The 17,099-nt window shown below is 30.9% G+C and overlaps 2 protein-coding genes across 2 annotated transcripts; both read right to left on the reverse strand.

The window, feature by feature from the left end:
- On the reverse strand, positions 9,012-10,588 carry LOC109327541 (zinc finger CCCH domain-containing protein 19-like; the record flags this gene model as incomplete). Its single annotated transcript, XM_019560725.1, has 2 exons — positions 9,012-9,506; positions 9,604-10,588. Coding segments are annotated over 2 exons (1,239 nt in total), but the record flags the coding sequence as incomplete, so codon positions are not given.
- Positions 13,522-16,345, reverse strand: LOC109327550 (transcription initiation factor IIB-2-like). The gene is made up of 2 exons (XM_019560736.1): positions 15,592-16,345; positions 13,522-13,685 (listed from the first exon to the last, which is right to left on the reverse strand). The coding sequence occupies exons 1-2, from the start codon at positions 16,343-16,345 to the stop codon at positions 13,522-13,524; spliced, it is 918 nt and encodes a 305-aa protein (XP_019416281.1).

Below are 17,099 nucleotides of genomic sequence, written 5' to 3' on the forward strand. Positions count from 1 at the left end.
GATGACGATACAGTTGAGGTTGGCTGAAGGTTTCAATTAATGATGTCTCACCGTCCATCTCTTCACATGTAGTTTCATGTTGAGATGAGTTTTTCACACTTTTGCCACTTCCCAAGCGACTCTCTATCTTTTTTCCTATGGTCATCAGTTGATGAAATCCCATAGATACACATCCCAACATCATACCATAGAATAGTGGTTGAAGAGTATCAATGAACATTGAAACATCAGATAGGTTAGGCTTCACCTGAGCGACCACTTCTACCCATCTTTGTACATACTCACTGAAAGTTTGTTCTCCTCTCTTGATCATATTTTTTATTCATATCCTATCAAGAGCTATATCAATGTTGTAATTATATTGCTTGACAAAGGCATCACATAAATCCTTAAAACATTGAATTTGTGAATGTTCAAGTTGCATGTACCAAGTGGTGCCAGCTCCAGTTAGGCTTTCTTGAAAGAAATGGACTAATAACTTGTCATCTCTGATATAGGGAGTCATCTTCCTAATATACATAGTCAGATGGTCATTAGGACAAGACGTTCCTTGATATTTGTCAAAAACTGGCACTTTGAACTTTGGTGGCAAAAACAAACCTGAGACTAAACATATATCATTAACGCCCTTCAACCCATATGAATTGGCTTATTCATTATCTCTAATTTGTTTCTCGATGGCATTTATTTCCTCTCAATCCTGAGGATTGGTAGAGTGATTGAGGTTGCCTTGGTCAACTAGGGGATCCATATCAATAGAAGTTTGCAAACCAGCTTCTGATGATGGTATGTCAATATGGACAACTGATTTATTTCCGCTTACTAGTTTGCTTCAGCCTGGTCCAAAAATATTACATTTAAAATCAATTTTAATTCATGAGTGTCCTTGAAAATGGATAATGAAATGCATGCTACATGGATATGAGATGTATGAATGATTGGGATAAGTGATGTGAGGATGCATTAATAATGTGTGCATGGAGGATATATGCATGGAAAATGTATGCATGTTATTTTGCCTTTTCCTTGAATGAATGCCTTTGAAGTTGCATGGATTGACTTGAATAAGCATATGAGTGGATGAAGGAGTAGATGAGATGATGTATTTTTTGATTTTTTTTATATGAATTCCCGAATGATATATATTTTGGACTGAATATTTGAATCATTAAATTTTTTTAAATGGATACATGTATGTATGTAGGGGTGCATGAACATGAGTTAAAAGATTAAATTCTAAGCTCATTAAGATGACAAAAAAATTATCTCTAGGACATTGAGCTCATCAAAGGGAATGTTATGGAAATTAGTCATCCTTGTGGCACAAGGACATCGAAGTGAAATGATATCATCATTACACTCAGGCGTGAACACTTTTTTAGGGACAAAAGTTCCAATTTAAAATGATAACAGATAAATTTAAGTTATACTTCTCATGTCTTAAATAAGGTACACATACAATGTTTTAGATAGTCTATAGGTTATAACCTTATCGCGAGGTAATAGGTATTGATTAAAGTGGACTCGATAAAAGCTCTAGAATTGTAAATGCACCAGATTGTATCCAATCTTAAAAGAGAGGAAACCAAATATCATGGGTTAGTTACGAGAAGAGACTAGCTCCCCATGTGGCTAACTCACAATACAATGGAACAATTTGGGCGGTCCATCACACCAATACCAGATGTGACACAGGGCCACTTAACGGCGAAGCAGATGTCCCTTATCTCAAACTTAAACTCTAATAGCCAGGTATAGGGCATATGTGTGTGCAAACTCAAGTTTATGTGTAAGTGTATGGTGAAGCATATTAATTTAAAATAAATTACACCCTCAAAAGCTACATAAAAGATAGATAAATATGTAAAAATAATTAACTGATTGGAAATAAAAAAAGGATGAATGCATGCATTATTTATTTATTTAATTTTTTTGTAAAGAAATAAAAAAAGGAATTTTAAATCCACGCAACAAGCTGCATTGCATTTGACTCTCTAAAAAAATTCCCTAGCAGAGTCGCCAATTGTCGTACCCCGATTTTCGGCTGCATGACCTTATAGAGTTGCCAATACATTTTTTGTCAAAACATGCAGAATTTTATTGGCCCAATCACATCGGTCTTGGACTTTGATATCATTTTCGGGAGTCGATTACGAATCGGGGAAGGTATTAGCACCCCATCCGCCCATAATAAAATGGTACCCTAGCTAATTTCATGAATTAAATACTCTTGATTTATTAAAATTAAATTACTTAAACCAAAATTTTTATTTTTTATTTTTGTGTCTAACAAAAGTTCATCTTGCTCTTATGCATTCCTAGCTGCAACCGGGAAATCCAAACTACATAGTTTTGTGTAAAAATTTGTTTGTTGGTTGGTTTTTGTTAAAATTTTAGAAATTAATTAAAGTTGATTGAAGGGAGATTAATAGACAAATAGTTTGCATATGTCGCTTACCGTCTTCCCACTTTGATAAATAACAGAGACAATATTAATAACCACAAATGCTTCCCGGTTCGAAGGGAAGGAAAGATGCAACACGAGTCATAACTTCACTATCAAATCTCCTTAAAATATTTTTTATTTCAGATCTTTATTACTAAATTTTGTTATTAAATTAAAGTAGGAATATATATATATATATATATATATATGATGCTAACTGATCATTTATCCCATTATGCCTATGGGACGAGGGCAATTATTTATCCCCTAAAACCAGGACCTCTTTGTTATCAATTATAATATCCTCTTTTATTTGTTTTTTTAAAAGAAACATGTTTTAGTTATTATGCGGAGAAAGCTAATATACTATTACCAACATGTAGATGCCTCACTCTACGTGTCACACGACAATTTATTTTGTTCATTAGAGTTTATAACTATCATTATTATTTATTAGGATATGTAACGCACATAAAGATGATTTAGTAAATAATAAAAATGAATGAGGTCAGTGTTTGAATACAAAGATATAGAGGAAGAAAATAAAATATACCTGCTTAAAATAATACTGCACGTGAGTCTTTGAATATAGAGCATCACGAGCAGGATAAAAATGTTTTGACTAAAAAATTGAAAGTATGGTTATTTATATTTTATCATACAACATAACAAATTCACAAAGTATTATTTTTAATTAGATTGGTAATTCATTTTATCTTATTATTGGATCTAAATAAGACGTCTTTGAATATTTCATGATGCCCAGAGAAAGGAAGGTATGATTGATAATACAAATGTTCAAGAAGTGGCAAATAGTTGCATAAGTGAAATATCATATAAAATTACTTACAACTTTATGATATATAAGGGTTTGTCAATATGGTTAACAATCTGATTTTTCTTTCTATGTCAAGTTATCCTAAAATAAAAGTTTGCATTGGGGGTGGGCGAGATAATCAAGAAGTTCTTGGCAAAAAAATAAATCTACCTTGGTTCTCTAGTCATATTCGAGGTATAGGATTTGAGGTATGTAAAAGAGATTATGTACCCCTTCAAAAGCTTGCAACATGAGCCAACTTAGCTAAAATTCAAAGAGATGTGCAAGATATGTTGAAGGTCCTTCTCAATAGGTTAATGTTTTAGAAAATAACATTCAAAAGAATGCAAATGAGGGACATCATCATTTACAATGCGCCAGTCCTAGTATCAAAGATAGTTGTACATTTTCTACTTATAACATTTTATAGGTAAACTCACTGACTAACTTTCTTTTACTTGCCCCTTTAATAATTAATATGCTTAAACTAATATTTTAGGGTGTAAACATAAGTAATTCATATATTGATATCCTATCGAAATACTTAGTTAATATTAGTAAAGTGCAGAACTTACGTGATACTCTGCTCCATAACGCACAACACCCCCATTCCCCAATCATGTGAAGATTGGAATTGACATTGCAATAGATGGTGATGTATTAATGTCAATACCCATTGACGGTACAATTATAATAAGAGGTGCATTAGGTAGATATGTGTTTTGGCCAATACACCTTATTGTTGTAGAACCTAAGGTATGTCAGTATGTTTTTGTATAATACATTTACTACTAAAGGTTATTATATTAATTGATCGATAATTGACTTATCAACTCGAAAGTTTTAGATACATGAATAGTTTAGAGTCAATAAAAAATGTCCCAGGAAACAAAGGAGTCAAAGACATCTCCTCTAAGAGAAAATAGGCAATATATTGCTCATGTACCCAAAAAATCCAAAGTGAGGTCCAAACAAGTCAAACCTAGAAGTAAGTCAATTGCAATCCTATTTATGAACAAAATAGGATCTGAGGTTGATGTATATGTAAACTCTTCAAAGATCAAAATTTGAAATCCTCTTAAGGCTACAGAGATGATATTGTAATCAATATAACAATCCTAGATGATATCATTGGATATAGCAAAGAAGAATTCATCAGTATGAATGAAGTGAATGATGTTTTTTAGCATGATTGGTTAATTTATTCTATTATTTGCATGTATATGAGGTACCTTATTTTGTTTTAAATGTTTTACTTTTTCATTTCAATATTAGTGTTACTATAGCCTTGGTAATTGATCGGTATATTTATATTTTGGGTACTTGTACGAAAAGTTTGTGAAAGATTAAAAGTTAATGATGTTCTTGTCTCCTCAAAGGAAATTTTTTTATATTGAAAGATAGAACCCTTGATGGAAAAAAGAAAAAAAAAGGGATAACAATAATACATAGATAATTTCTTCAAGAAAGTTCTGATAAATAATTATTCGTTGCAACTTATAATATTGGGTGAATATTTTTTGTAATCATAATTTATATTTCCTAGAATATGGTGTTCTTAACATTTTCTCATCTTACTGCACATTTTTGTAGGTATTATTGGTTGTTGATCATCATAAATTGCATTGAAGAATAGTATACTATTTGGACTCATTGGTTCATGGTATTGCCACTATGCAAGAGTTGTCGTTCAACATCGCTTATTTTAGATGTATAACAGTGCTTTCAGACGCTTTCTTTTTTACCGCAGTAGTATATGGTCATCATTAACAGCGCTTCAAAAACGTTGTTGTATTGATTATATACCACATTGCAACAAAAAGTGTTGTCATATAGTGCATCAATACAACAGCGCATCGTTCACAAAACGATGTCATATAGTCTTACATAAACAGTGCATTTTATAGGTCTTATTAACAACGATTATGGTTGCGTTGTTGAAGTTCATATATTTAACAGCGCAATAACAGACAATCGATGTTGTAGTATTCATAAATTTTCTCAAACAACACCTTAATACAACAGCGTATCACACGCGTAGTGTTGTTGTATTAATATTGTACAATAGCGCTTTCTATAAATAGCGATGTTGTAGTTATCCTTTACAACAGCGCATGTCAGAGCTTCCCCTAGAATTTGTTGCTGATTTGTATACATTAATATCTGCATATACATTTATTAGCAGAATAGACATTCTCAACAACACAAACATTTATACATTCTGAACAACACAGACACATTAATACATGTCAGAAGTTTATTTTATTAAACATCAATACAATACAAAATACAAACAATGAATATAATGTCAATTATGTTTTCACAAAGTACATAATTACAAATAAAAAAATTACACAAATTACAAAGAAATAATATTATACAAATTACAAACAATCAAAATTAAGCTATAATTATAGAAAGTTTATTTTGATTGTTTTTGTCTTGTAGGGTCATCCTTGTTTGGAGCATCATATTGATTTACCCAATGCCCTTCATCATGATCATCTCTTGTATTAAATCATTATCTGTAGTTGGTCTGCTCTCACGCGACTGTTATGTCCCAAAAAAAGATCATCTTCATTAATATCTTCATATTTTTTGTCATCAATATTATTGACGATTATTTTGTTAGTTAAAAGAACAATGGATCATTTTATATCAACTGAGTCATTAACATAGAATATTTGTTGAGCTTGTAATGCTAGAATAAATGACTCATATATATTATAACTACATATTTTCTCATTTTTCAGGGCTTGAAAATGTATAGATCACAGATTCGTCCCAAAGCTATTTCAAATATCATCAACTGCATTCATGAAAAGGTAAATGCACAAATTTAAAGCAATTGTAGTATACAAATTTCATGTAAAGGTATTTTGGTTATGTTAAAAAATTAATATTACTTTGTTTATAATTGTAGCGCCCCTCCCAAAAAAACTCAAATGATTGTGATATACTTCATGAAGGAGTCATTCAACAACTAGAACTTTATTTGAACTCAATGTATTATCATACGATGATGTTAAGATTACATAATTTAGGGAATATTGGGTTAATTATGTCCTAAATATTTTATAATTTTAGTAGACTAATTAGTTTTGCTATTCTGAGGATAGTATGAATACCTGTTGATATTTGGGCATGCATGTATGTACTAGTTGTTGGATTAATTGTATAGATAAAAAATATACAATGTATTTAATATTATATTGTTGCAATGATATATACTAGATATATATATATATATATATGTGTTTTGTGTTGCGCCTTGAATGTGTTTTGTAGGAAGTATTTGAAATAATAAATGATGCAATTATATTTTTGTTATATCAAATAATATTTTTATTAGAATTAACTATGTTTACTTCAGAAGACACTAAAAGTGGAGTTTTGAGACATTTAACAATGTTTGCTTGAGAAAGTGATCTTTAAGAGTAGCACAATCAATAACTCTGTTGAATGTTGCACAATAAAAAAGCTTGCTTGAGATATTGTTGTTGAATGTCACACAATTAATAGCGGTTTCTTGAGAAAACGTTGATTTGCTACTTTCTAATGTTTTTAAAAGTAATGTTGAATTTAGTCCTACATTCTCCTATGCTCATATAGATAATGCCTAAAAAATTGTTGAATATTAATTTTAAGCGTTGTTGTTTTACAATTCTAGTGTAATGATTACATTTTCACGAAAAATAATCCTATAAACTATTATGAAAAAGGGACTTGCGAGTCAATATATTTTCACGGTTAATGATTGAAAATTAAAGAACTTGGACATTAGGGTTAGTATAGTAAAATGATCCTGAACAACACAATTTTGGGGTAAATCTAAATTTTTATAGCCAAAGAATAAGTTTCCAAAAGTAAATGAAATAACCAACCTACACTACAAAAAAATATCTTGTTAGCCACGGTTATAACCGTGGCTATTTTACCAAAAAACCATGGCAAAATACACCAGCCACGGTTTCCTCGACCCTAGCAATAAGTGGCGTTGCAAAAATTTAGCCACAGTCAATGTATGATATAGCTACATCTATGAGAAGTGTGGTAACATTTCCTTAACCACGGTTCAACCGTGGCTAATGTGAACCACACCCGTGGCTAGTTTATACCATTACTTTAACCACAGTTTAACCGTGGCTAATTATTTATTAAGTTATTTTCACATATATTCCTCTCCTAATCCTCTCTAACAATCATTATATTATATAAGCATTAATACTATGAAATTGGACCCAATATCTCAAATTATCATCACCTTCATCTTAAAATAATTCCAAATACATAAGCATGAATAAGTTCACATAATATGTATCATTCAAACCAATTGTTGAAACATTCCAAATTTGTTAAAAAATGCATTAATATTTCTATAGTAAAAATTTCACGCATAATCACATGGAACTTCTAGTCTTGCCCACTTGATCACTTCAGCATCACCTTTTCGGGCTTCATCCATTTCTTCAATTCCTTCAACATGACTTCACATGAATTTTTAAGTATACCAATCTGCAGGACAACCTATATCAGTTCCAACAATCAAGAACTATTGGAATTTCAAAATACAGAATTCTTGAGATTCAAAATCAATAATATTTATTATTAATATCAGAAGTCTCAATAACAAATAGAGAGTGACTGGAAGAGTCTCAATAACAATATCAATAATTGATTAAACTTGTAAAGATGTTTAATTTCCATGTCTCCCCTTCCATTGCAACCTTATCCTGACAAATCACATTTCTGACCACACTATCAACGCTGCTACTTGCACACGAGCTTTTGCATACTAGTTTTACACCAATTATAGTATACACAAACACACAAATCAATTCACATCATCATAGTGAATGATTTTGTTTGATGAAAGTTAAAAATTTAAAAGGCTTAATAATAGGCTTAGGCACATTAAGGAGTGTACTCCTATCACTCTATATCTCAACCAACCTTCAATGATTATCTTTCTTCTGCTTTAGAGAACTCACCATGCTTAATGTTTGGTTTGAGATAATTAAACCATCTAAGTCTATAGCTCTTGCCACATCTTTTCTAACCTGTGAGAAACAAACCAAATCAAACTAAAACACAAGACAAATAAAGAAGAAGTAAGATATATCCCTTCACACAAGCATGGTATGATATTATTGCCTTCAAGAGTGAACAATTTAATAGGAGAAGCTGCAAAAATTGGGTTTCCATTTACCTATGTAGCAATGTCGATGACGAAATTGAAGAGTGAATGATTTAACTATATATTCTGCACAAAGATAAATCTAAGGCAACATCACTTAGATTAAATAGATTACCATATGATACACATAACAAGAACATAAGTATATGTATACCATTGATCTTATGATAAACTAGTAAATAAAGAAAAGTGTGCAAAGTAAAATAACTTGACACATAATACTTACCATCATCCTATCCTTCTTATAATGATGCACAAATGCATTCCATCTTTCCCTTAAGGTACTTTTAGCCCATTTGAAACAACCTATATAGAGGAAGTTAAAATATAAGTTTGACATAATTTAAAGGTAATTCTGTTTACAAAGAAACAACATATATATAACATACTTATTATAGTGTAATATGATAAATATTCATAATCAAGCTTACTTATATATTTACAGCAGTGTATAATTTCCATATAAAGGAACAATAAGAAGAGAAGCTAAGAATGATGTACCCAAAAAAATGTTAATCCTACTAGTTTTGTCCAATCCAAAATGTACCCAAAAATATATTAATCTACAGTATAAGCTGTACAAATCATCAATTCTGAGAAAATAAAAAATATGGAAGCAATATGTTCTCAACATCATATGATTATATAAGAAGTAAAGAATATGGAAGCAACATGTTCTAAACATCATATGTTTCCAGATTATACTTTTCAGCAAGTGAACTAACCAGTAAGAAGTAAATTTCATTAATAAAAAATGGAATATTATCCTTCATGCAATTTGGATGTACTGGATTATGGTGGTTGACATGCTACAGTGATTGCTATCATGTCAAGTTTTAAAGGGGATGAGATACTGCATTCAAAAGATGTTACTGCAAAATTAAATGTCTCACTATCATAGTCAGGAGGGAGTGTTACCTCTGTGAACTCCTGATTTGAGATAATATCAATTGATACAATCTCTGTCTTGTTTAAATTTAAAATCTCTAGCAAGATATTCGTCATCCTTTTACCCACTTTATATGGCTCTGCTGCTTTGCACGTACCTGACCATGGAGAGAATTAAAAATAGAACCAAAGTGCAAATTTTATTTGATATTGCAAATAATGACAGCATGAATCATGTTTTCTAGAAATATTTACCTGCAACCTGAACGAGCCTATACAAGTCTTGCTTCTGCCCACTACCAGAAATTCTTATTCTGACAAAGGAACCAACAGCTTTATCAGGAAAATTCTCTATATCTTCAAGTAGATCTTCAACCAAATTACGTCTTAGATAAATTAAATTGATATTGTGATTATCAATAGCTGCATAATCATCAACATTAGAATGGAGTCCTCTCTCATCACCCTTTTTACGAGTTTTACGTCTCTTATCTTTGCCAGCTTTGAGATATGAATCGGAGTTTCCATCACCGTCTAAATGAGTAACGTCAGTATCAACGACACTCCCCTGCAGATCTTCACCCTGGTAGTCCTCTTTTAAAAGGAAATGGGATTCAAGAAGCTTTAACATTTCAAAATGTCCCACTCTTGGTTTACCAAACAAATTTTGAAGCCTTGCATCACAAATGATTTGACTTTTTCGGCAAGGGTCCCGAAGCTTATTTCTTTTGATGTACTCTAGCAAAAGAGCTTGAACATCAAACTGAGACAAAATAGATGTGTCTCCATTTCTCATGTGCATAACAAACTCCAAAAGCTCTTTTGAAGACCATTCAGATCGATCATCTGCAGATGTCACATCAGCAGCAAGCACTGTTGCTGCATATGAATTCCCTTCCTTGGAACGTGATTTTGCCCGTTTCTTGCCCTTTCTTCTTTTAGAACGACTCGAACCTACATTCTCGTAGGAGTTATCTGAATCAGATCCTTTATCATTGTTGGCATCGTAAAGTTCATCTGGTGATTCATCTTTAGATGCAGCCATATCAGATCCCTTCCAAGGGTTTTTAGCTTCAGTAAGTTCATCAAATGTTAGAGATAGCTTTTCTTTTAGATCTATGTAGTAGTCCTTGAAGAGATACTCCCAGCTATTTTTATCATCAAAATCCACTTGTCCCTGCACCAAGCATGAAAAATAATTATTTGCTGTCAAACGTGGGAGAACCTGATTAATGCCATTATAAATTCACATATGTGCATTCTATCTTTAAAGTAGTTGCATTGCATTACAGGGTATTTAGTGATTGTTGGTGTGGAATAGTTTGATAGGTAAAGAATGTTGCTTCCATTATTTGGAAGTAAAACAACATAGTGGCATAGAAAGGTGTTCCAAAAATCACTATAAAAGAGCAACAAGGAAGGAACAACGGTTAAAAAAATGTAAAGTAACACAAAACCAAATCACTCACAGTGGCGACAGATTTGTTGTTTGGATTCTCCTTTTTTAACTTTTCTCTGAACTCAGCCTTGCATCAACAACAACTTACAAAGTAAAAATCAGAAATCAATAATCATCGCAATAAGAAGAAAATGATTCAATAATTTGAAGAGAACTAAACTGTACATGAAAAAAGAAGAAAGTGATTGGAGGCCTCTTAGGCTTGTTTGGTTCTATTAAACTGACATTCACTGAAAATTAGGGATAATATTTCTCATATTTCTATATTTGATTTTTCAGAATGATGTTTCTACTGTAAATGTGATGGAGTTGAGTATGATTGTCATGTGTTTGATAGAATGTCTGAGAGAGATATTGTCTTATTTAGAAAGTAGACATTTAACAGCGCTCGCTTTAGTGAGCGTTGTGCTGTTAAATGTTTATTTTCTATAGCGTTTCAAAAGCGCTGTTAAATCTAACCTTATATTCTAATGCGCTCACATAGACCACACCCAGAAAGCTCTGTTGAATAACAATTTTAAGCATTGTTGTTTTGCTATTTTGGCGTAGTGAATATTGTATTCGTTAATCGATTAACAATATAGTTAATCGATTAACTGATTAATTATTAGTTAGACAATGTAGTATAAAAAAGGTGATTCCCTTAATCCTTGTAATTCAATTGATTGAGAGAAATGTAATTTAGTATTGAGAGATTTATTCAATAATGAGAAATAGAGTTTCTATTATTTCTCTTTCTTTCTTAAAGTTTTTCATTTTCTCATTCATGCACTCTCATACTTTTTGATTCATCAAGAAGTCTCTTTCATAACTCATACCAAATTTAACAATATTTGTGTTTTTTGAGGCTTTGCTTGAGTTCTACCCTAATCAAAATTAGAAATGCATGCAAGTGCTCCTGATACAAGTCTTTAGCAAGACCGGAAGGAAACTAACACACACAACTAAAGAGTTAGCGGCAGTCCTCTAACAAGGCCAACGAGAAAACTCATAACTACTTGAAAAACAAAAGAACATAAAAGTTATATTTTGGAGTTCAACAATATCATTTCGGAATCAATGAATGAGGAAGACATGACAATAATATCTTGCAAAGCATTTTAATAGAGCTTTAAAGATGAGATAGTTGAGGCCTCAAAAGGAAATAAGAGATGCATTCAAGTGTCGTTCACATAAATCTTTAACAAGATTAACATACAACTAAAAAGCTAAAAGAGTCCATGTAAGAGATCCTCCAACATGATTGACAAAGAGACTCTTAATTAGCTACTTGGAATGTAAAAGAAATTAAAAATTCTAATTTGAAATTCAAGAATATCATTTGAGTGTCAATGCATAAGGAGGAGATAACAAGAATATCTTGCAAAACATTCTAATAAAGTTTTAGAAAATTGTATAAAGGAAGAGTGTTTAAATGTATCCCATTTTTGTAGAGAATTCTATAAGTATATATGTGCGAAGAAAAACTTCATGAACCATTTTGAGGAGTTGGAGGTGATTTTACTGAGTCTATAAATATGCAAATAGAATCAATTGTACATGTGTGACATGATAAAGGGCTTTAGAACAAAAATATGTGTCGATGTTATATATATTCTTCAATCCAACAAAACCACTCCTCCCACTATTATATCTATCTTAACTAACAATTTATACGCAATTATAATAATATATATACGCTAATACAAAACAACTTTTACCTTCTTTTCATAATCGTATCAAGCTTGGGAAATGAAGAAAATTCAAATCCTCCTTTGAAACTGTCCTATATATCAATAGTAACAACTCCATTGATGCATCCTTTATGTTCATATGTTGGGTCTAATATTTCACGTACCTCTTCATATTTGATAAAGATATGATTTCACCTTAGCATGCAAGTTAGGTGTATTACAACTAACATATCTTTATCAAATTTAGCATAAATCATACTACAATTTCATAACTGGAAAGTTCAATTGAAATATTTGGAATTTAAAAACTTCCCATCAAAAGGCACATTAAACTAAACTTTGATCTACAAATGCAACCGATATGATATAAAATATAGTTAATATAGAAAGATTCATTTCATAATATTATAAAATGATGAAATTAATTTATACAACTAAATTGACTTCGGCTTATCGTACATAACTAGAGAAAATGTATATCATGTGAGTGGTGTTCCTAAAATGTAGTTTTTACTTTTAATCTAATGAAAAAGAATCTATATAAAATTCAAATATATACTCATTAACTGATTATAATAATCTCAACTATTAATAATATTTAATAATTTAGATTTGTGCACTTTAACAAAATTTACTAACAAAACGTTGATCTAGTAGTGACACTACCAGATTCTAGGATGACCAAAAGGTTCATGACTCGATTCCTGTGACTGACACCTATTAGGAGGCACAATCACATACCCAAAAAAAATTATTAGGAGCGATCTTTAGTAATACAAAAAGAAAACTTCAATAAAATTTGTGTTTAGAGGAACCCATGCCCTTATCATGTAATTAAGGTACAAAACACATGCATATATTCCTATAACATTGTTCTTAATCCATTACATTATTAATTTGGTTCAAACATACCAATACTGAACATGAGTTGAAATTCCATATGATCCAAACAATACCAAAATAATTGTTTGGATCAAATTATTACTTCAAGAGAGAATAGGTGAAAACAAGCAGAATATTCAGTTTGGAGCAGATTGTCCATCACATAAACTGATGGAACATGTTGAACTTCATAACTGGTAGAACCCGCTCTCTTTCTTCAGCATTTGCATACCAGCTTGGAATCAAAACTGAAGAAAGAGGACAAAGATCCTTGAATGTCTTCTTCAGTGTGCCTTCTGATACATCACAAACTTTTGCTATTTCTGTAATAAATACCACTATTTAGTGCAACTTCATGATCATGGTAAACATGCAATGCAAAATTTTGATGCCAAAGTAAGAAGAAGAGACTAGTTGATAGGTTGAAATAAATCCATTGGCCTATAGACTTTTTTTCCTTTTTTTGTTTGTGATAATATTTATATGAACAATATTATTATTAGGAAAACAAAGTCAAAAACTTAAGTGGGTTTGAAAGCTATAAGCAACACAACAACAATATATATACAGCAGTTGAATGTGTAATACTACAAGTTTTTAATCCCAAACATAAATGGCATGTCTTAAAAGATCAGGATGCAAATGCAATTCGATGCGGTTGTGCAGTCCAATACGGTTGCCTTGCGGCCCGATGCATACCACAAATGCAGTGTGATATGGTTGTTGTATCATCGCAACCACAATATTGCAGTCGCATCAAGTGATGCGTCCACAATTTAAATCACCCCCAACAACATAACCATGGCCGTAACTCTACAACTATCATACCTTTCATCCTGACCACATCTACCTCACAGTCACAACCTCTTCACCTTCACTACCTGAGAAATCATTCACAGCAAATCTGGTATTTGCCCTCGAAACCCACATTACTCACACAAAAATTCAGATCTTCCTTCAAAACATGATGGAATAAAAGAATTTCAGATCCTAATGTGTTCCATTTAGGATGCATATAAAAGAAGGGCCACCGCGTTCAAAGTCGGAATAGTGGGTGGTGGCGATGGAACTTTTCGCCATAAACGCTGCTTGAATTTTTCAAACGTAATGGTGAATATGACAAAAAAAACAGAAGATGTTGGTGGTAGTGCATCACTAATTGGTTTGGTGTTTATGGTTGTGGTTGCAACGGGGACACCAAAATCTGGGTCTATTGGTGTTGATAGTGGTTAGGGTTGTAATAGTGGTGATGATAGAAACAATTGGTATGATTGGGTGGTGGAAATGATGGTATATGACCTAGGTGATAAAGGTAAACAGAAAAGGAATTTTTTTTTCCTATTTCATTATCAACTATTGATATATTTGTTTTTTAAATCAATGGTTTGAGATATAGGTGATATTGGTGGGAGAGAGAATGGTCTTACACTTCTCCAAGCTAATAAAAAAATAGCTTACCTGTTAGTTTTAAATATCTTCTTTTATTCATATAGTGATATATCATTAGTTTGAGATAGAGAATATATCTTTTATAAAAAAAAATATATCTCTTATTATAATTGGTAAAAAATATTTAATTATTAACTTTTAATACAAATATATTTTGTTTGACAATGACTTCTTTACAATTAACTAGGAAAAGCAAATTATTGACTTTAAAATAAGAGAAAAATGTATAAAAATATTTAATTATTAATTTTTTAATATAAATATATTTTGTTTTACAATGACTCCTTTACGATTAACTAGGAAAAGCAAATTATTGAATTTAAAATTTGAGAAAAAAATGTATAAAATTATTTAATTATTATTTTGTTTGACACTACTTTACAACTAACTAGGAAAAGCAAATTATTGAGTTTAAAATTAGAGAAAAAAAATGTATAAAAATGTTTTAGACTATTGCTGCATTATCCATCATTTATTTTTAATTATTATTGACTTTCGAATAAAAATAATACAAATGAATGATAAATAATACATTAACTGTATATCAATCTTTACACTGTCAGAATATATATATTATACTTAGAAAACTTATTTATGTCTACTATAAAAATTAGCATTGATTAACATGAGTACAAATAGGCAATAGATAAAGTGTCAATGATGCAATTGAATATATGAATTGATTAAATTCCATAATTAAGAAAACAATGATAAAAAATGTAATATTGAAGTCCTTATTTTCTTTCATTGTTGGAATTTAAAAATGGAAGAGAACAATACCTGAAAGGTTGATCTTATTACCAGAAAGTTGGGTGGCCATGTAAATAACTGATGCTAAAATTGAAGTATAGTTCCTTCTTATATCAAACTCTTCAGTTTTTTGCAGAATTTCTTGCACAGCCTTAGTAACATAATTGTTAAGACCAAGAGTAGAACAATAGCGCCTAGCTATATCCTTTGCACGAATGGCTTTTCTACCAACCTCAAGATGACCCTTCAACATTTGAATAACCTTATGAATGTCCTTAACATTTGTTCCATCAGCAACAGTTAAAATCTCCTTCAAAGTTCTTGGTAAACCTTCTTCTTGAGAAGCCAAATACAAGCATGCAACTTTTGTAGCTTTGTGATTCTTCCAATGTTTCATTATGATCTTACCTTCATTTGCTTTCTTGTATATTTCCTTAGCACAATCTTTGATGGTATCAACCAATCCCAATCTATCAGCAATCTCATCCATGGTTTTGAAAACCTTTGAGAATTTACTATCTTCCTTCAATTCACGAGCCATTGGTTTTTTCCTTTGAACAAATGCAGAAGTTCCATCTATGGTGCCAGAAGTTGGTGGATTATTAGATACAAGAGGGTTACTGCAACTTCCAACACTATTTGAATTTTGGGTTTGAAATGTTTGGTTATCAATGGAAGGAGGCTTAAGAACCAAACCACAATGAGAACAGATTGTGTTACCAGCACAGTGATCATACACTATAGAAGTGTAGATTTTGCACTCATTGCAATACAGATCTTCCATGTGAATTTGGAGAATGGAAAATGTAGTAAGATGAATCTTTGGCTAAATAAAATCTATGTGAACAATGTGATATTATAAAAATCTATGTGAACAATGTGATATTATAAAGATCCATATAAACTTAATTTACATTGAATGTGATTCAGGAATAAAGATATATAGTAAATATTTTCTTATTTTGTAAGAATTTCTTTATTTATTTTAATCTTTAAATTACGTGTCATTTTCATGAAAGCTATTATTTTGTATTTGGACATCTTTATTAAATGTGTACCAAAATAGTGTGGGAGGATTAATATTTCAATAAATGTATTTTAAAAGGAAAGAAAGCAAATATTTTGATCCCTTAGCTAATTATTTGTTTCATTTTTTTTCTTTATTTTTCTGTGTATCTCACTTTAATCCATCAACAATGTTAGATTTTACCAATCATAGAACTAACTTTGTTAGAATATCTATTAAAATGATAAAATAATTTTTTTTCTCTCTCGTTAAAATACATCTTTACTTTGGATGATGCCATGTGTTGAAAAAATATTAATTTAATCAATATAATAATAAAAACAAACCTTAGGACTAACCGTGCCAACAGATGCAAAATTGAGGAGATCAAAGTAAAATTTGTGAAGAAAGTATAAACTTTAACCATTTTATTGTATTATCGAATATTTATTTTTAATTATTATTAACTCTTCAGAAAATAAAAAGTTTAATTCAAATAAATGGTGAATGATAAACTAAATATGTCTATCTA

The sequence above is a fragment of the Lupinus angustifolius genome, chromosome LG02, assembly GCF_001865875.1.
Source record: "Lupinus angustifolius cultivar Tanjil chromosome LG02, LupAngTanjil_v1.0, whole genome shotgun sequence".
Taxonomy (NCBI): Eukaryota; Viridiplantae; Streptophyta; class Magnoliopsida; order Fabales; family Fabaceae; genus Lupinus; species Lupinus angustifolius.